Source organism: Telmatherina bonti (genome assembly GCF_933228915.1).
Source record: "Telmatherina bonti genome assembly, chromosome: 3".
In the NCBI taxonomy this organism is placed as follows: Eukaryota; Metazoa; Chordata; class Actinopteri; order Atheriniformes; family Telmatherinidae; genus Telmatherina; species Telmatherina bonti.
In genome coordinates this window covers 1,330,479-1,351,842 of record NC_136621.1, presented here as the reverse complement: position 1 = coordinate 1,351,842, position 21,364 = coordinate 1,330,479, and the positions used below count along the sequence as shown (strand labels likewise).

Sequence of the window (21,364 nt, the reverse complement as noted above, 5' to 3'; positions counted from 1 at the left end):
TTCCCTGTAAACCCGAAAGGCTCTTCCACAAAGAAACGCACTGAAAGGATTCTGACAAATGTGCCCAAACAGAGTAACATGAGCCTCAATACAAAGTGGCATTAAAAGGACATCTGTTCAGGAAAAGGCTCACCTTCTTTACATAAAACAAGATGAAGAGTTTGAGGATCTGGATGGCTGGCAGCAGAGGAGAGAAGTAGATCCCGATCCTACCCGGAACAAACAGCACTAGTTCAGATCTCAGTGAGGCGGTTCGTCAGGTGCAGAATGTTTTGCTTTTACCAAGCCAGCGTCTGCGCGTAGATAAGTTCCAGAACATTTCTGGCAACATCAAACTCCGGCAGCCCGACACGTGGTTGTATTCTGCTGGCAATCACACTGTTGCAGACAAACGCAGACTCTGAGTGTGTTTGTCCATGTTGCAGCGACAGTGGAAAATATTGTGAACTAAAACGGTGGAACTGACTTGCGCAGAAACTCTCCAGTGAAGGATCCCAACATGAGGAAGAGGAAATCCACAATAAGCAGACGGTACAGAGCCTGGCCCACCACGGACTCCCAGCACTGACAGGAAAACAGGCTCTCATTTTATTCACAAGTATTCACTTATTTTATTTCAAAATAAAATAAAACACAACTAAATTCAATTTCAATTCAATTAAACAATCTTACTGAAAAATTCTGGGGCATCATATTCATCCAGTAGTAACATAAAACACCCAGAATGGACATCTTGAGGAGAACGTTTCTGCAGGTGGAGAGAACCAGTAAGACATGGATGGTTTATTGATGTGTTGAATAAATAGATGCAGATTTATTAGCACTACAGTACTTGATTTCTGCAGGAGCAACCCGCTCAGTTACCTGAGGACCAGGGCATAAATCTGTCTGCGCTGGCTGGAGTAGTGCTCAAAGTTGTTGAAGAGGGAGAAGAAGAGTGGAATGACCAGGTTAATGAGGGACACCACAAAGGGAACGAGAAGAGTCTGAGCTTCCTGCAGCAGAGACCAGCCGGCACTGTCCGATGTCCTCTACAAAGATAGCAGACGGTTTTGTTTGCTACGACACTCACATGTTGGAAATTCCTTTCTGCAGCTTTATGACTCAGAGATGAAAAACTAACATGCCAGAAAGTTCTAGTTTTTCCTGCAGTACAGCAGAAATACCTTCTGCAGCTCCATATTCACTTTTCATGGTTTCTTACCGTCTTTTCATACAAGCAGAGATAGAATATGGCAACTCCACAGCCAACCGCCAAGCTGGTGGAGAGAAACCAGGCGCCCAGCTGGACCCCGAAGTGCCTCAGTCTCTGAGAGCGCGTCAGCAGTTCCCTCTGGGCCTTTTCCGATAAAGACTCCTGGAGCGGCAGCACAAGCTCAGACATGGCAACCACAAGCTCAGACATGGCAACCACCATCTACCAACTCACCTTGAGCTGGATGCCGAGGTTGCTCTTGCGCTGTCTCACTGCTTTCTCATTGGTTACACTGAAATCCCAGCTGCACAGAAGCTGCCATGCACCGTGCGAAGCCGGGTCTGCCGGAACGAAGTTTTTCCTGAACGAGCTTGCCATGCTGCATGAGGATTAGTACGGGTTGGACAACGTTCATATAGCTTTGGAAGTCATGCAGAGAACTGAGCTGACCTGAAGATAAGCAGGATTCCACACAGCACCATGTAGGCCGCAATGGTGAAGAAATAGGCCAGTTGCATGTCATACTCCACCAGACCGCTGAGAGTCTCATTGCTGTAGCCCCCATAGTACATGACGGTATTGTTGAAGTAGCCCTGAAGAGGAAATAGTAGTGTAACCGTGATTAATTCTGTCATTATAGTTGCTAAAATATTTTGGTTCCCACCTACCCCTTGTTTCTGGGGGGAAGGGAAAAAAAAAAGTAAGGAACTTCCGGGGGAGAAAAGAAATGTGGAGAATGGGCACAATGTGCTAAGATATAAATGCTGTCCTGCCGTTTGGTTAATTAACATTATACACAAAATCATCAACTGTAGCCCGCTGTGGTGGAATTATGCGTATAGTGTAGTTTTAATATGTTACTCATTTATTAAGTTTCTTTTAAGTAGTACAAGATATATATTCTGCATAGTTAGAGTAGTTCAGTAAGCTTGCTTTGGTAGATTCATGCATAAAAGTAAGTGTTCTGTTCAAGGCCTGTTTCAGCTTTGACTGTTGTTATCTCCAAGCTAGCAGTTGTTTTGACTAGTGCTGCCAGGCAAGGGTTGTTTGTGTCTGCTTAAAGAACACTGTAGCACTCTGAGCAGGGGCAAAGCTCTCGCGACCTCTCGCCCGCAACATCTGTACATGCCCAATAAATTGAACAGAAAACAGTTGATTTATAGATTTATTTCTCATCGGATAAATTCCACGACAATTTGGTGTCAGAAGTGGGATCCCATGTGTTTCTGCCGGGACCGGACTGAGGGGCAGGCTGCCGGAATCCAAACAGATTCATCTTCAAACCTCGAATAGGCCTTAAGAGTGACGAGGGCCACAGTCACCGGTTTCGGTCGATCACGAAGGGATCTCAACCCACGTGTGGATTTATCTGGTGAGAAGTATATTTTTCCAAATTATAATTTGATTGAAAGTGGTTTTTGATATAATATTATAGAGTGATTCTTAATACTAATCTAACTGAAACAGTTTTGTTTATAAAATTGTCGACTGTTTTCATAATAATGGTGGTTGTGCTCCTTTTCCCCAGGACTGACTTTGACAATAAATAAAAATAAAGCAAAAATAAAACAAAAACAGAGATATAGACTCTACGAGATCAGGTTCCAAAACGAAGCCCTGTGAGTATGAGATCAGGTTACTAAACGAAGCCCTGTGAGTAGAAATACGAGATCAGGTTCCAAAACGAAGCCCTGTGAGTAGAAATAGTCAGGATTTAGAACTCATGATAGCACTGAGACAGCATTGGTGAAAGTTACTAATGACCTTCTTATGGCCTCAGACATAGGACTTGTGTCCGTACTTATCTTGCTTGATCTTAGTGCTGCATTTGATAGAGTCGATCATAACATTCTGTTACAGAGACTAGAACAGGTGATTGGAATTACAGGTACAGCGTTAAGCTGGTTTAAATCAGATTTATCTGATAGACTTCAGTTCGTTCATGTAAATGACAAGTCTTCCTCCCAAACTACAGTAAGTCATGGAGTTCCTCAAGGTTCTGTACTTGGACCAATACTCTTCACGCTATATATGCTCCCTTTAGGCAAAATTATTAGACAGCATGGAATAAACTTTCATTGTTATGCAGATGATACTCAGATATACTTATCCTTTAAACCAGATGAAACAAATCAGCCCGATAGGCTACAAAATTGTCTCATAGACATAAAGACTTGGATGTCTAGAAATTTTCTCCTCTTAAACTCAGATAAGACTGAAATAATTCTCTTTGGATCTGAAAAACTCAGAGCTAAATTTTCCAGTTTTGTAATGAACCTGGATGGCATTACTTTAGCTTCCAGTGCTACAGTGAGAAACCTTGGAGTAATATTTGACCCTGACCTGTCCTTTGGCCCACATATTAAGCAGGTTACTAAAACAGCCTTCTTTCATTTACGTAATATAGCCAAAATTAGGGACATTCTGTCTCAGAGTGATGCAGAAAAACTGGTTCACGCTTTTGTTACTTCGAGACTAGATTACTGTAACTCTCTATTACTGGGCTGTCCTAAATATGCCCTGAAAAGCCTTCAGCTGATCCAGAATTCTGCAGCCAGAGTCCTGACCAGAACCAGCAGGAGAGATCAAATTTCTCCAGTTTTAGCCTCTCTTCATTGGCTGCCTGTTGAATCTAGAATAGAATTTTAAATCCTTCTCCTTACATATAAAGCCCTCCACAACCAGGCACCACTATATATCAAAGACCTCATAGTTCCTTATATACCAAGCAGAGTACTTCGTTCGCAGACTGCAGGCTTACTTGTGGTTCCTAGAGTCTCAAAGAGCCGAGCAGGAGGCAGAGCCTTTGGTTATCAGGCCCCTCTCTTATGGAATAAGCTCCCAGTTAGTGTTAGGGAAGCAGACACCCTCCCCACCTTTAAGACTAGGCTGAAGACTTATCTTTTTGATAAGTCCTATAGCTAGGGATGGTTAGCATCCCTTAGTTATGCTGCTATAGGTTTAGACTGCTGAGGGACATTTCCTGATACACTGAGCTTCTTTCTTTTTCTCTTTATCTCTTTTCTTTTAGAAATACGAGATCAAGTTACTAAACGAAGCCCTGAGAGTCGACTTTTTGGACTGACATACCAGAAATATAAGACCAGGTGACGATGGGGACTATAGGGGGAAAGGAGGAGCAACCTAAACCAAATTCTATGAAGGTGTTTTTAAAGCAGCAATATGGTGAAGATGTAAGTAAACTATTTAACGTTTTGCTGTGAAGAATGTGGGTTTCCAGAAGTAAGCTTTATGAGCATGTATCAGATGAAAGAGTTGGAACAGAAAAAAAAAAAAGAGAAAAAGCAAAAATACATTAAAGTGTGGGCTGGTTCACTCTCCATAAGAGGAATTAAAAATAGAGATCTGACCTGCTATTCTCTGGAGAGTTGTGTGGAAATATTGTAGGAGATTTTTGTTATTTTTGGTGACTCTTTTCATGGGTGGATTAAAACTGTGATTGGCTGGCTTGGTTGACATCACAGGGCCATAGCGGCCATTCACACAGAAATCAGTGTGTGTGTAAGTTTGCTCATATGGTGGCAAGTCCCGTGAAGGATTTGCAAATGGTAAAGAACAAGAATATATATGTATATATTAAAGATTGAAAATCAGATCACGGGCATTTCTCCAAAAGATGACAGTAAAGCCTGGTTCAGGCAGACTCTGTTAGATGTGACAGGACGTGCCTGGATGGACCAGGAAAGAAAAGAGGGATTATTATCTTCCCTTAACAGTTTAGTGAAGAGGAGGTTAGAGATTAAATGACAGACAAATATGTATTATTGTAGAGTTTAGCAAATTTGAAGAAATTTAGAAAGAACTGTTGGAAGCAGAGGACGAGTTCAGAGCACATCTAACATGTTTACTTGATTTTACAAACTACTGATCAGTGCAGGTGGAGGAGATAAGGAGAAGCTTGGATGAGGAAGGCAGAGCAAAGGAAAGGAAAACATGAGAGAGCGAGGTGAGGAAGAAGAGTGTGTTCATTAAAGGCCTTATGCTCACTGAAGGGGATGATGTCATAGCATTTTTAGTTGTAACAACACATTTGATGAAGTAAAGAATAAACCGAAAGATGAGGGACGTGATGTGTGGCGTTGGGAGCTGATTCTGTTGGGTTGGTGTGCGTTGCGTGGACTGGATGGGCTTGGGCTTCTGTTTAATCCCTTTCAGACATTAAATGGTGACTTTTGTTTCTTTAAGATTACAGTTATTTTTATGTTTATTATGACTAAATAAATTGACGTTGACTGAAAATAAACGGAGGAAGACTTTGGGCTGTGCTTGTTAAATACCCAGCTGAGAGAGATCTCAAGCTTTAAAACAGGAACGACACACCAACATCGTCTTCATGTGTTAAAGCTGCGTTATCTTCTTGGCGAGGTCATGTTCAGCTTTCCCAGGGAAACACTGACTTATGGATCCACTGCCACTATAGTCTCACACAGATACAGTTATGATCCAAAGTCCAGGATTTTCACAGCACAGAACATGGTCCACATGATATGTTTAACAGTATTCAACAGAAGAACATTATAATTATGAGACTATAATCACATGACTAAATGATTCAGATGCAGCCTCAGAAGCTCGTCTGCTGCACGGCGTCGACCACGGCAGCTCACCGCCCCTTTAACCCTTGTCAGCATGCACCATGGTCTCCACAGGGACCCCAACATGTTAACATGCCCGAGGGGGATTCAGGGGGTGGACTGGGGAAGGGGGAGTTTTGGTCTGGACCACTGCAGAGTTCTGGGTGTCACACATGCTGTCAGTCAGGACACTGGAGCAGAAACGGTCCCTACAACATGCTGCAACACTCCACCTCCCTCCTGTGTCAGCTCTGAGTCCTGGAGCAGGACCTGATATGCAGATGTGACTGCAGGGACCCGGCCACTGCTGATGGGGCCCGGGGATCCCAGAACCAGAGGGTCTGGCAGAGCCCTGCTGGTTGTGACTGTGAACAGTGTGGATATGGATTTTATGGGGGACATGTGGGCTTGGTTTTCACCTTAGACCTCTGGAGGTGATGGATCCTCCTTGTCCTCAGACTGACTGTGGGATTTTCTGGAAGTAAGAGACTAATGGATGTGGCCGGCAGGCAGCACAAGTCCCACCCCGACTACAGAGTCAGAGGATGTTTTCTGGAATAAGCTGCACCCTGATTCTGTCAGAAAGACTGTTGTGTTCACTCAGTTCTCTGTGGAAAACCTGGATCTGCTTCCTTGAACCTTTGGCCCCCTCCCTGATCCTTTACATGTCAGTCTTTATTAATTACACATATGAACCTGATTTATCAACCAGGAAGCTTTAATAGACATGTGTTGGGCACTTCCTGGCATGAATTTCTGCTTGTATGCTGATTGGTGGGGGGGGCGTGGTGACTGTAGTGGATCTGATTCCTGAGCAGACCGAGTGGTCCGAGCTGAATGATTATACACACCTACATATATTCCTGGCCTTGTATCCACATGACCAGGCCACACAATTAGGCCAAAGATCAAACATTTTCATTATTTCTGCTTAGCTTCATACTACACTTTCAACATGCATACAAAGTTCTGCAGTCCTGCAGACTTTTGCAACTGAACAAGGTCCCAGTATTTTCTCTGCTCTGCTGCTGTGAAGCAAAACATCAGTTCTTACAGACAAAACAACTTTTGGCACGCTCTACATCTCTAGCTGTGCCTCATCACAAAACATTTATCTTCAGTGTCTCTGACAGAACATGCACCAGGCAGGCCGTTACGGTGGCAAACCTGTTTAAAGACAGAACACAGATGACCAATCGAAGAAAAATATTAGGATAGGTTGGAATCCTCCATGTTTTTATTTGCTGACAGCCCGGTGTGTTAGTCCTGATCTGACTAAGTTAGTCCTATTACTTTCACATCAAGTGCTTTTATTTGACGAAGGGAAGCAACTCTTGTGAAGGCTGCCAGTAGACAGCCCGTTCTCTGGCTCAACATGCTCAACAAACAAATAATTGAACCCTGTAAGTCTTCAAAATACCATAAACATGAGGCCGATCATCTGGGATAATACTGATCTTTCCAAGGTTAAGCTAGTTATGCTAGACCGTTAGCCTTGGCCTGTTCTGATACACACATTTGTGTTAAGTCCAGTGGAGAAGTGTGTGTAACAGTGATAAAAAACGTTCTCAAGAAGGAGGTGTTGCTGTGTGTGTGTGGGTGTGGGTGTGCACGTGCACATGTGTGTGTGTGTGTGTGTGTGTGAGTCTTGTTGTAGTGGATGAAATCATCTTTAACATCAGTGTTGGATGTTTTATTCCCGATTTGACTGTCAATCGACACACAGTCCTACATCCAGCCTCTCTACTCCCGCTCCTGTCGATGACACGCACCATGACTGTGTACCTGGACTGGCCATCCTCTGCACCCCCAGACCTGACCTCTCTGACCGACCTCTAGTTGACCCTGACTTGATGGCTCCGTTCTCAGAACCCAGACCCAGGTGTGGGTTTTGGAGCGCTGTGGAAACACCGTGGTTTCCTGACATGTGATGGTGACCCAGTTCGTCACTGTCGCCTTATTGACTCCCTTCTTTCTGCCATTTTGCTCCCTTGACAGGTTGCTGTATGCACACGTGCACTAACTCTTCTGACCCTGTCTCTACAGGTGACTCTCCTGCAGATGAAGGCTGCGTCTCTGACCCACCCTCCTTTTGCAGCCTCTCACTTCCTCTTTTCTCTCACGGCCCACAGATGGAGAGATTTCCTCCTTGGTCTCTCTCAGGCCTTTTCAGGCCTCTTGGACCAAAGCACTTCCTCTCGTGCTGTTGTCCATGCGCATGCGTAAAAGGGGAGGACCAAATTGGTCCCCCCGTAGATTCTTTTTGCAGGTCCACCCGAATGGGCATGGGCCCCTCCGAGGCTCCCCCTCCAGACACGGCCCTGTGTGATAGTAATGTTTTAACATACTGTGCTGATCTCATGTGAACCTTTTCAGGCATTTGCTCTCAGGTTGCTGCAGACCTTCCTGAACCAGCGTCTAAGCAACTCCGTTTACTTCAGCCTGGAGACTTTGTACTGATGAGAAGCTTCAAACGTCAGTGCTGGGACCACCCATTTCAGATTCTTCTGGCGACCCAGACAGATGACCATGTTACTTGGCTGCCCGTAGTATCCAACTACCATATCATTGCTGCAGGGAGGTTCCTGCACCGACCGCGGCTCCCCGGCTTGCTGCTGATCCTGACGCAGCAGAATAACGCACCACCCGACAGAGGGCAGAATAATCCCTGTGGTAGCGTGGGTAGTGAGACAGTCTACTCTCACACCTGAAGACCAGCCACCGTTCTCAAGCAATCTCAGTGTGGAGTGAAATTAGCGTCCACCTGCAACAGTAGCGTACCAAGCTCCAACGCAAGCTCCGCCCACCCGGCATCATGGAGAGAGATCGACCCTGGCATCCATTTAGGGTTCATGTCTGATCATTAAAGGGCTCAATGTGTTGTTTGGTTATTTTAGCTATCATCATTGTGTTTCCTATTGTCTTCTTTAATCAATCTGCTTCACCCCCTGTTAACCGCTCTGCCACTCCCTACCGCTCCTTCTCTGCCCCGCGGTCGCTGAGTGCCCAGAAGGGTTCTAAGGGCAACCTCCGGTGGTTAAAAGTGAAGCCTATGCTGAAGTGCATTCAGCTGCAGTTTCCCCTTCATCCGCTAGGGGCTGGCTCCAAAACAGAGCAAATCCCCATAGACTCCCATGTCCCATGTTCCCATGCGGGTCCTTTTTATTGACAGGTACCAATCTCTGGCTTCAAGGACGAAGGACATAAAACAACCACGGTTTTTAGCCGGTAATCAATGTGACTTGGCTTTAGCCCGCTTACCTCCGTTAGCTGGGTAGCTACCGTTATCTCGGGGTTAGCTCGGTTAGCTTTTAGCTACAGAAACCTCAGAGTTCACTCGATGTCCGTCAGCCGCCATGACGCTCACAGCCCCCCTCTCAGCTCCACCTCTTTGCCCATATTTGTGTTTTCCGGGCGAGACGACGCGCATGACGCTACCAACATGGTGACGGCAGGAACCGCCCACCGAGCTTCAATTCAGCTCTTCAGGAACCTATGGGTGATGTCACGGAGACCCCGTCCATCTCTTTATACAGTCTGTGGTTCTAACAGGTAGATGCGCCGTCATGTATTTCCCTGTTAGCACTCTGAGGAGCCCCTGTGCGGTCTACTCTGTCATTATGATACATGCGCCATGTGTGTGCTCTGGTTCTTTGGATGGCATGGTGATCGGTGGACCAGTTACCAGTGGTGTTTTTCTGATTCCACTTCTGCGTCTACTTGGGGGACCGTTTTTTCCTAAACTGGAACTGACTGGTCTCCTTCCTCCTACGTGGGGAATAAGAATTGTTGCAGGTGGTCTTGTGTGTTGAAATTAGACCTGACTAAGGCTACTTTGGTGTTCACATTTAACACTACCTCTGAGCCCCTTTTGCAGTATCCTCCTCCTAGCCGATATCGGGGTGATACTTTTAATAACTCCTGTTGTCGTATGAGGTTATTTGTGTATGTTCTGGGCCCTCGCGGGGACCCGTGAGTAGATTTTTCTCTTTGCAGTGATGTCGCGTCGTCGCCTCGTAGCTTGGCTGAGTCTTATGCTGATTTCCCTGTTGTCGGTCTTTTCCCGGGTCCCAAGTCTGAACTTGAGAAGTAAGTGGATGATTGCTTTGAGATGATGACTGGCATGTCTGCTCAGAGTAATAATTGGATATTGCTGGCTGAGCAGGTAGAAGTGTTTGTTGGAGTTGCCTGTGTGGTCTGCCTGGGGCCCAGACCTGTGCTGCATGTAGTTACCCCTCCACCTGAGTTTGACTCCACCTGTATGATTGATTTGCTCTCTTCTGAAAACCCTAACCCTATCCCTTTCAGATATGTATTTCCTTGGATGTTCCTTTCCTTGATACCCGCACACAGTCCCCTCCTCTGGTTCTCTGGTGTGACGAAGTGAGATTTTACTTGCTTCATGAGCTCCTCTCCAGGTTCTGGTTTTGTTGGGGTTTTGGTCCGTGCTTGGTGTGACAGTGTGTATGCTGTTAATTTTCTGTGGCCAGCACCGGCCTTTGGTGGTGGTACGGTGGTCTGGTTCTTAGTGGTGTGCTGCCATTGAAGTGGGCTGGTATATGTGCCCCTGTCACCCTTCTCTTGCCTACAGCTGTCTTCCTGGGTTTCCCATCTGCCCCCTTATCCGGTCACTCGGTCCAGGCACTCTGTTCATCCTGACGACTCAGCTGCTTCTTCCTACATCAACGCTACTGGGGTTCCATTGCAGTATTTGTTGCCCTTTTTGTTCTGTGTTTGCTGTGTCGTCCCGTGTATCAGAGCCTTGTTGGTTGGGCTGATTGACTCTGCCTTAGGATGTCGCATTCCTCGGCTGGTTTATTACTCTCTTCCTGCTTCGGATCTCCCTCTCTTTGATCCTTTTTCCTTCTTTTTTGATAGTGATGGCTTTTCTGATTCTGACTGACACATGAGTGTTTTTCCTTTCAGGATGTTTTATGACGGATTTTCTTCAACCCTGCCGGGAATGACCATTCTGATGTTTTAGTTTCCTGCATCTCTTTGGGTAGTTAGTGTTATTTTATGGGTTTGTTTTGTTGCTTTGTTATGTTCGTGAATTGTGTTTCTTTTGTGTTGATCCTGAAAGGATCAAAAGGGGGGAATGTGGTAGAATTATGCGTATAGTGTAGTTTTAATATGTTACTCATTTATTAAGTTTCTTTTAAGTAGTACAAGATATATATTCTGCATAGTTAGAGTAGTTCAGTAAGCTTGCTTTGGTAGATTCATGCATAAAACTAAGTGTTCTGTTCAAGGCCTGTTTCAGCTTTGACTGTTGTTATCTCCAAGCTAGCAGTTGTTTTGACTAGTGCTGCCAGGCAAAGGTTGTTTGTGTCTGCTTAAAGAACACTGTAGCACACTGAGCAGGGGCAGAGCTCCCGAGACCTCTCGCCCGCAACATCTGTACATGCCCAATAAATTGAACAGAAAACAGTTGATTTATAGATTTATTTCTCATCGGATAAATTCCACGACACCCGCTTTCATCCACACCTAAAGAGACCCGGATACGCTACGACTAGAGAATTAAGGGTTACAGTAGTAATAACATGCTTTTAAATGATAAACTCTGCATGGATCAGAGTATGAGCAGAAGTTGACATTTAAGTATTTGATGCTTGAGAACAAGGCCTGAAATCTGAAAGACCACCAAGGTGCTCCCCGCATTAATTTCAACCAATAAGCTGACCTTTACCTAGGTGACCCTCAGATGTCCAGATGGACGTGAATGCGCCCTGTAAATTCTTTCTATATGTTGGTCTACACCAACATGGCTGTGTTCTCCATGTTGCATTTATACAAGAGACAAAATTTTCCATCCATCCATCTTCTTAACCTATTCCTGTTCAGGGTGGTGGGAAGCTGGAGTTTATCCCAGCAACCACTGGGCAAGAGGCGGGTACTGGACAGGTTGCCGGTCCATCACAGGTAAGAGACTGACTTTTTCTAAAAGTGACCAAACCTGCATATGTGACAGATTAACCCTGGAGGTGGGCCATACCATAAACATGTACTGTTCTTAACTATACATTATGACCAGATTATTTTCATTTATTACACAGAAAACTAAAATATTTATTTTATAAAAGTAAAATAATAAATATAACAGAATGTGGAGGACCTGCTCTAAACCTATAAAATGTCAAAATAAAACCTCATAACCAACAGGATCAGCATCATCATGACATCTGATAGGCGGCATACGGCGAGGTCTATACGGCGAGGTCTATACGCCAAGGTCTATACGCCGAGGTTCGAGCGCCAAGGTGTACCTAGCTCTCAGCCTATCATCCAGGTGTACCTGCTTATCATCCAGCCTATCGTCCAGGTAAACCTGCCTCTTGTCCAGCTGTACCAGCCTATAGTCCAGCTGTACCAGCCTATTGTCCAGTTATATCTGCCTCTCGTCCAGCTTATCGTCCAGGTGTACCTGCCTCTCACCCTGGTGTACCTGCTTCTCGTCTAGCTGTATCTGCCACTTGTCAGGTGTACCTGCCTCTTGTCCAGCCTATCGTCCAGGTAAACCTGCCTCTTGTCCAGGTGTACCTGCCTCTCGTACATCCTATCGTCCAGGTGTATCTGCCTCTCATCCAGCTGTACCAGCCTATAGTCCAGCTGTACCCGCCTATTGTCCAGTTGTACCTGCCTCTCGTCCAGCTTATCGTCCAGGTGTACCTGCCTCTCATCCAGGTGTACCTGCTTCTCGTCTAGCTGTATCTGCCACTTGTCAGGGTGTACCTGCCTCTTGTCCAGCCTATCGTCCAGGTAAACCTGCCTCTTGTCCAGGTATACCTGCCTTTTGTCCAGCCTATCGTCCAGGTGTACCTGCCTCTCATCCAGGTGTACCTGCTTCTCGTCTAGCTGTATCTGCCACTTGTCAGGGTGTACCTGCCTCTTGTCCAGCCTATCGTCCAGGTAAACCTGCCTCTTGTCCAGGTATACCTGCCTTTTGTCCAGCCTATCGTCCAGGTGTATCTGCCTCTCATCCAGCTGTACCAGCCTATAGTCCAGCTGTACCCGCCTATCGTCCAGGTGTACCTGCCTCTCCTGCTAACTGCTCAGAGAGGTTCTAGCTTTTTTGTGACCCCGGACTGGACTGAGAGTTTCAGAGACTGCAGGAATTGAACTTACAGCTCCTGTCAGCAGCTCCAGGCCTCTGAAGCGGACGTCTGACGGTGTATTCGGTGACGGATCGTACACAAGTAACGGGATGGTGATGAAGCCAAAGTTAATCAGGAAGGAGAACAAGTTGAACATCAGAAGCCACTTGAGGAACACGAAGTAGGTGAGAACGCTGGAGCCAAACCTCCCACCGATCTCTTTCATGATGCCGTGCCACAGTTCCAGGCTCTGCCAGGCTGACCTGACGCTGTAACCGCACCTTCGTAGGGACTGAGACAACAGGTTGCAGAAACATACTGCAGACTCGGTATGAGTTTCTGCTTATTGTTCATGGAACACTTACCAGTGCCAAATGTTCCGAGCATTCTGTAAGACACGTGAACTGGCGAGATCTTTGGTAGGACATGAAGGCCTGAACTTGGCTCCTGTGAAAATAAATGATAAGCTGAATGTGTCTGATCATGACTTTAGTAAAACATATGGAACAACAAGGACTTGCACGAAAAACCTTTAGACTTTCATCTCACTGCTTCTCCTGTGACACGTGGAAGAAAGAGAACAGAGCGTGTGTTTGTTTTTCCTTTAAATATCAATAAGCCATAAGATGAACTCTTCTATTGGTGAAATTAGTAACTCATCTTTGTGTGATGGAATTTTCTGCTGGGATGGAACTTTCCGTTGGAATGGAATTTTTGCTGTAATTTTCTGCTGGGAGGGAATTTTCTACTGGGATGGGTGCGATTCCTGCAGGGAAACGCGTGAGTGTGACCAAACACAAGAGGAAGAACATCTCCGAAGACAATGAGCTTGTGTTTCTCCCATTAAGCGCGGACTTATACCACAAAGCTACAGTTCATCTGGTTCTTTACTGGGAAAGAGAGAAATTGCCAGACTGGGTTTGAGATGCTGGTGCAAGCTGACAAGTTTAAGAGATGAGCCAATGAAGAAGCTTAGAGGATGAGGAGGTTTGATAAAACAGATGGAAAGAGAGCTAAAGGTGACGGTCTCTTCATTCAGGGGACTTTCCTCCCCTCCAGCTCTCTGGGAAGACATCCAGAGAATAAGATCAGCAATGGGGATACGTTTCCTCAGACTGGAGGCAGAGGTAGCTAGAGGACAGTGCCATTTGACAAGAGCTTCGAGGTTTTTCTGCATCGAAATGAATCAGCCGAGGATTCAGCCATCTGGTGAGGCTATCTCATAGATCTTCATATCATAGATAGTATCAACAATCATGGCCAAACAGATGCAGAGATGGACTGGGACCAAACTTCAGACTGGTAGTTTTAATTATGGAGTACACTAGGAGAATTACACCATGATTCAGTTCTTAAAGTCCTGTAGCACCTGCCTCTGGTCCAGGTGTACCCGCCTTTGGTTGAGGTGTACCTTCCTCTGGTTCAGGTGTACCTCCCTCTCGTCCAGCTTATTGTCAAGGTGAACCCGCCTCTGGTCCAATTGTACCTGCCTCTCGTCCAGGTATACCCGCTTCTTATCCAGGTGTACCCACCTCTCGTCCAGATGCCCCTGCCTCTCGTCCACGTGCACCTGCCTCTCGTCCATGTGCACCTGCCTCTCGTCCAGGTGTACCTGCCTCTCGTCCAGCCTATTGTCGAAGTGAACCCAACTCTGGTCCAGGTGTACCTGCTTCTGGTTCAGGTGGATACGCCTCTGGTCCAGGTGTACCTGCTTCTGGTCCAGGTGTACCCGCCTCTGGTCCAGGTGTATACGCCTCTGGTCCAGGTGTACCTGCTTCTCGTCCAGGTGTACCATCTTCTCGTCCAGGTGTACCCGCCTCTGGTCCAGGTGTACCTGCCTCTGGTCCAGGTGTACCCACCTCTCGTCCAGCCTATTGTTCCGGTGAACCCGCCTCTGGTCCAGTTGTACCTGCCTCTCATCCAAGTATACCCGCTTCTTGTCCAGGTGTACCCAGGTCTCGTCCAGATGCCCCTGCCTCTCGTCCACGTGCACCTGCCTCTCGTCCACGTGCACCTGCCTCTGGTCCAGGTGTACCTGCTTCTGGTTCAGGTGTACCCGGCTCTGGTCCAGGTGTATACGCCTCTGGTCCAGGTGTACCAGCTTCTCGTCCAGGTGTACCAGCTTCTCGTCCAGGTGTACCAGCTTCTCGTCCAGGTGTACCAGCTTCTCGTCCAGGTGTACCAGCTTCTCGTCCAGGTGTACCCGCCTCTGGTCCAGGTATACCCGCCTCTGGTCCAGGTGTACCCGCCTCTGGTCCAACTGTACGTGCCTCTCACCTGGTAACTGCTGGGATAGGCTCAAGCTTTTTTGCGACCCTGGATGAGTCAATGTGAGGGACCGAGTCAAAAAAAACCAGAGAAGCACGAGGAATTTTTTTTCCAAAAATATGATGTCTACATTTATTTAACAAAAATATCATAATAAATCTTTTAGTGCAATAACTTTGGGCCCATAGAAGAGCTCAAAGAAACAAACTTCAACATAGGCATTAACATAAGGACTCAAACCCTAACTGACCTACCCAACTAACACACAAGGGACACATATATATATATATATACTGGCTGATCAGGCTATTTTGACACACGAGGGGGGGAGACAATACAATACTCCATACCAACTATAACATAAACTTAACTAGTAGGTATAGTGTTACATGTAACCTGTTAAGACAATAAACTAAACAATCTGAGATTCCTAAATAATGCAAAACACAACTGACAAACAATCAGAAGAACCTAAACCCCTCCTACACTTCCATCCAAAGAAGATGATACTGCCCAATTAGGCCTCAGCCTGATTCAAGGAGCTCCAGAGCAGCCAGGACTCTTTTCTTTGGCAGGCTTGGGAAATCCACACAGGAACTGGCAACTCAAAGGAAAGTATATTAACTGAAAGCAAAGCAAATTGACAAGGTGATAAAAATAAGTTAACTAAATGTGTGCACCCAGTTAGTTAACCCCCTGTCAACCCAATGAAAAAGTGGATCTTTCAAGTGTTTACTTTAATAACTAATTGAGAAAAAAAAAAGAAAGTTACCAGACCTTTACTGTGTGGCAGCTCATGTTGCCATCACAGTCAGGAACAAACGAACAAACAAACAAATAAATAAAAATGAATGAATAAATAAACGAATGCATGAATGCAGTGGTAGGTCAGGCTGAGTATAACTCCTGTTTCCTGGTTTCCAGCAGGGTGTGACATGTAATGACGTCCCTTGGAACGACTCCAGGAAGAGATTGCTCATCACCCTCTACTATAACTCTCGTCTCACCTGATGTGTTTCTTTGCCTCAAAGCTCATTGGAAGGTCACGGATGGCCTGGATTTGCTCTCTTGTGGACAAAGCAACAAGTTCCTTGACCAGCTGTTGTTCTTCTGTCAGACACAATGAGAATAACAAGACTAGCTTCCTTTTATCTTTCCATCCAGAAAGCACATTCAGCGGCAGACCTCACACTGCCTGGTTTTAACGGCTTTCATCTGACGCCAGCGGCGGCTCTTACCATTTTCCATTTCACTCCTGATTGCAACCTCTGTGAAAGCTGCATGGGCAGGATGTGCTTCGGGGAACATACTCATCCTCCTCATTGATATTCCTCTCCACCTCTTTGTCATGTTGGCTGAATGAACACAGGAGAAAATGAAAATGTGCTTTTATTTAAAATGTGATTTTAAAAGTTTTTCTTTACTTAAAGATCAAATGAGAAACACAATATCTGTGTGACGTTGTCATGTATCCTCCTGTCTCAGTTTGGCAGCGTTATAGTGGCTTTTTGTAGTTTATGTTCGAGGTATTTCACTGATTACCTCCACATCACTGAGCCATGAGTCTCTGTAGAGTGACTGAATGAAAGCTCTGCTGATGGCAGCACAAGTCTTCATACCAGGGATCCTCCATCCTGGTTCTGGCTGGCCAGTTTTCCCTGATGGAACGCACCGGACTCAGACAAGCTCTGCACATGTCTGCTTCATACACATTGATTTGAATCAGGTGTGTTGCAGCTGTTCATTGTTCAGCATGCTCATATAAATACCAACCCGTCCTGTATTTTTTGGTTATTTTACATACCGTAAACTTATCTTATAAGACACGGTGTCATCACATTATAGGAGTTATTAAAGGATGTGTTCAGCCCTTTTGCTTTATTTTCTCAGCCAGCTTCCTTGTTTTAGTTTCCTACACATTCCATTAATAATTATCTAACGTGTTTTTCCATGCTGATAACCCAAGACTGTCCTTCCACGCACTTTGGAACTTCCTGTTCTTGCCATGTCAGGAACATCCGAGTAAACAGTGAGAAAGCTCCAGCGATACCTGTCACAGAGGAAGGAAGCCGAACAGACGGTGGCAGATCGAGCTGCGAATCGGGGTCTTCTGAAAAGTGCCTAGCAACAAAGACACACATACAGAGAAACTGACGCTGTGCACTGACAAGTCAAAACCAATCATCTCATGCTGCCACAAAAGCCCCGAACGGGAAAAGTGAGCTTGGCCTCAAGGCTCAGAAGCCGTCCACAGAGATCTGTTCAGCAGTCTCAGCTTCTTCTCTTAGCCTGGATGTAATCTGCAACTTCAGAGCTCACTGCCACTAATCCTCACACCGCTCATTTAAGTTACAGCTGCAAGACCTCTTTATTCAGCCAACATATATCGTTTATTCAGAGAACTGGGGAGACCTGGTCAGACTGGCTGGATCACCAGTGCTCTGTGGGGAGAACTACGTGGGACAACGTGTCTCTCATTCACAGATCTGCGTGTCACCAGGAAGCATGACGGGAAGCATCACCATGTCACCAGGAAGCATGACGGGAAGCATCACCATGTCACCAGGCAGCATGACGGGAAGCATCACCATGTCACCAGGCAGCATGACGGGAAGCATCACCATGTCACCAGGAAGCATGACGGGAAGCATCACCATGTCACCAGGCAGCATGACGGGAAGCATCACCATGTCACCAGGCAGCATGACGGGAAGCATCACCATGTCACCAGGCAGCATGACGGGAAGCATCACCATGTCACCAGGCAGCATGACGGGAAGCATCACCATGTCACCAGGCAGCATGACGGGAAGCATCACCATGTCACCAGGCAGCATGACGGGAAGCATCACCATGTCACCAGGCAGCATGACGGGAAGCATCACCATGTCATCAGGAAGCATGACGGGAAGCATCACCATGTCACCAGGAAGCATGACGGGAAGCATCACCATGTCACCAGGCAGCATGACGGGAAGCATCACCATGTCACCAGGCAGCATGACGGGAAGCATCACCATGTCACCAGGCAGCATGACGGGAAGCATCACCATGTCATCAGGAAGCATGACGGGAAGCATCACCATGTCATCAGGAAGCATGACGGGAAGCATCACCATGTCACCAGGAAGCATGACGGGAAGCATCACCATGTCATCAGGAAGCATGACGGGAAGCATCACCATGTCATCAGGAAGCATGACGGGAAGCATCACCATGTCACCAGGAAGCATGACGGGAAGCATCACCATGTCATCAGGAAGCATGACGGGAAGCATCACCATGTCATCAGGAAGCATGACGGGAAGCATCACCATGTCACCAGGAAGCATGATGGGAAGTAGCGTCATGTCACCAGGCAGCATGACGGGAAGTAGCGTCATGTCACCAGGCAGCATGACGGGAAGTAGCGTCATGTCACCAGGAAGCATGACGGGAAGCATCACCATGTCACCAGGCAGCATGACGGGAAGCATCACCATGTCACCAGGCAGCATGACAGGAAGCATCACCATAAAACCAGGCAGCATGACGGGAAGCATCACCATGTCACCAGGAAGCATGACGGGAAGCATCACCATGTCACCAGGAAGCATGACGGGAAGCATCACCATGTCATCAGGAAGCACGACGGGAAGTAGCGTCATGTCATCAGGAAGCATGACGGGAAGCATCACCATGTCACCAGGAAGCACGACGGGAAGTAGCATCATGTCACCAGGAAGCATGACGGGAAGTAGCGTCATGTCACCAGGAAGCATGACGGGAAGCATCACCATGTCACCAGGCAGCATGACAGGAAGCATCACCATAAAACCAGGCAGCATGACGGGAAGCATCACCATGTCACCAGGAAGCATGACGGGAAGCATCACCATGTCACCAGGAAGCATGACGGGAAGCATCACCATGTCATCAGGAAGCACGACGGGAAGTAGCGTCATGTCATCAGGAAGCATGACGGGAAGCATCACCATGTCACCAGGAAGCACGACGGGAAGTAGCATCATGTCACCAGGAAGCATGACGGGAAGTAGCGTCATGTCACCAGGAAGCATGACGGGAAGCATCACCATGTCACCAGGAAGCATGACGGGAAGCATCACCATGTCACCAGGAAGCATGATGGGAAGCATCACCATGTCATCAGGAAGCATGACGGGAAGTAGCGTCATGTCATCAGGAAGCATGACGGGAAGTAGCGTCATGTCACCAGGAAGCATGACGGGAAGCATCACCATATCACCAGGCAGCATGACGGGAAGCATCACCATGTCACCAGGAAGCATGACGGGAAGCATCACCATGTCACCAGGAAGCATGACGGGAAGCATCACCATGTCATCAGGAAGCACGATGGGAAGTAGCGTCATGTCACCAGGAAGCATGATGGGAAGCATCACCATGTCACCAGGAAGCATGACGGGAAGCATCACCATGTCACCAGGCAGCATGACGGGAAGCATCACCATGTCACCAGGAAGCATGATGGGAAGCATCACCATGTCATCAGGAAGCATGACGGGAAGCATCACCATGTCACCAGGAAGCATGATGGGAAGCATCACCATGTCACCAGGAAGCATGACGGGGAAGCATCACCATGTCACCAGGCAGCATGACGGGAAGCATCACCATGTCACCAGGCAGCATGACGGGAAGCATCACCATGTCACCAGGAAGCACGACGGGAAGTAGCGTCATGTCACCAGGAAGCACGACGGGAAGTAGCGTCATGTCATCAGGAAGCATGACGGGAAGCATCACCATGTCACCAGGAAGCATGACGGGAAGCATCACCATGTCACCAGGAAGCATGACGGGAAGCATCACCATGTCACCAGGAAGCATGATGGGAAGCATCACCATGTCATCAGGAAGCATGACGGGAAGTAGCGTCATGTCACCAGGAAGCATGACGGGGAAGCATCACCATGTCACCAGGCAGCATGACGGGAAGCATCACCATGTCACCAGGCAGCATGACGGGAAGCATCACCATGTCACCAGGAAGCACGACGGGAAGTAGCGTCATGTCACCAGGAAGCACGACGGGAAGTAGCGTCATGTCACCAGGAAGCATGACGGGAAGCATCACCATGTCACCAGGAAGCATGACGGGAAGCATCACCATGTCACCAGGAAGCATGACGGGAAGCATCACCATGTCACCAGGAAGCATGACGGGAAGCATCACCATGTCACCAGGAAGCATGATGGGAAGCATCACCATGTCATCAGGAAGCATGACGGGAAGCATCACCATGTCACCAGGCAGCATGACGGGAAGCATCACCATGTCACCAGGAAGCATGACGGGAAGCATCACCATGTCACCAGGAAGCATGACGGGAAGCATCACCATGTCACCAGGAAGCATGACGGGAAGTAGCGTCATGTCACCAGGAAGCATGACGGGAAGCATCACCATGTCACCAGGAAGCATGACGGGAAGCATCACCATGTCACCAGGAAGCATGACGGGAAGCATCACCATGTCACCAGGAAGCATGACGGGAAGTAGCGTCATGTCACCAGGAAGCATGACGGGAAGCATCACCATGTCACCAGGAAGCATGACGGGAAGCATCACCATGTCACCAGGCAGCATGACGGGAAGCATCACCATGTCACCAGGCAGCATGACGGGAAGCATCACCATGTCACCAGGCAGCATGACGGGAAGCATCACCATGTCACCAGGCAGCATGACGGGAAGCATCACCATGTCACCAGGAAGCATGACGGGAAGCATCACCATGTCACCAGGCAGCATGACGGGAAGCATCACCATGTCACCAGGAAGCATGACAGGAAGCATCACCATGTCACCAGGCAGCATGACGGGAAGCATCACCATGTCACCAGGAAGCATGACGGGAAGCATCACCATGTCACCAGGAAGCATGACGGGAAGCATCACCATGTCACCAGGCAGCATGACGGGAAGCATCACCATGTCATCAGGAAGCATGATGGGAAGCATCACCATGTCACCAGGAAGCATGACGGGAAGCATCACCATGTCACCAGGCAGCATGACGGGAAGCATCACCATGTCACCAGGAAGCATGACGGGAAGTAGCGTCATGTCATCAGGAAGCATGATGGGAAGTAGCGTCATGTCACCAGGAAGCATGACGGGAAGCATCACCATGTCACCAGGCAGCATGACGGGAAGCATCACCATGTCACCAGGAAGCATGATG

General features: G+C 47.3%; 1 protein-coding gene across 1 annotated transcript in view; it reads right to left on the bottom strand.

Moving 5' to 3' along the window:
- Nucleotides 1-21,364, bottom strand: part of tmc5 (transmembrane channel like 5) — a gene marked incomplete at its 5' end in the record, with an annotated part of 37,399 nt that overhangs the window by 2,093 nt on the left and 13,942 nt on the right. Inside the window, 12 exons of the mRNA XM_079238321.1 lie at nt 134-209; nt 283-378; nt 467-564; nt 673-748; nt 865-1,031; nt 1,205-1,357; nt 1,430-1,574; nt 1,646-1,788; nt 12,919-13,179; nt 13,253-13,334; nt 16,163-16,265; nt 16,394-16,510. Coding sequence (XP_079094447.1) covers nt 134-209; nt 283-378; nt 467-564; nt 673-748; nt 865-1,031; nt 1,205-1,357; nt 1,430-1,574; nt 1,646-1,788; nt 12,919-13,179; nt 13,253-13,334; nt 16,163-16,265; nt 16,394-16,510 — 1,517 coding nt within the window. The remainder of the gene's footprint in view (nt 1-133; nt 210-282; nt 379-466; nt 565-672; nt 749-864; nt 1,032-1,204; nt 1,358-1,429; nt 1,575-1,645; nt 1,789-12,918; nt 13,180-13,252; nt 13,335-16,162; nt 16,266-16,393; nt 16,511-21,364) is intronic.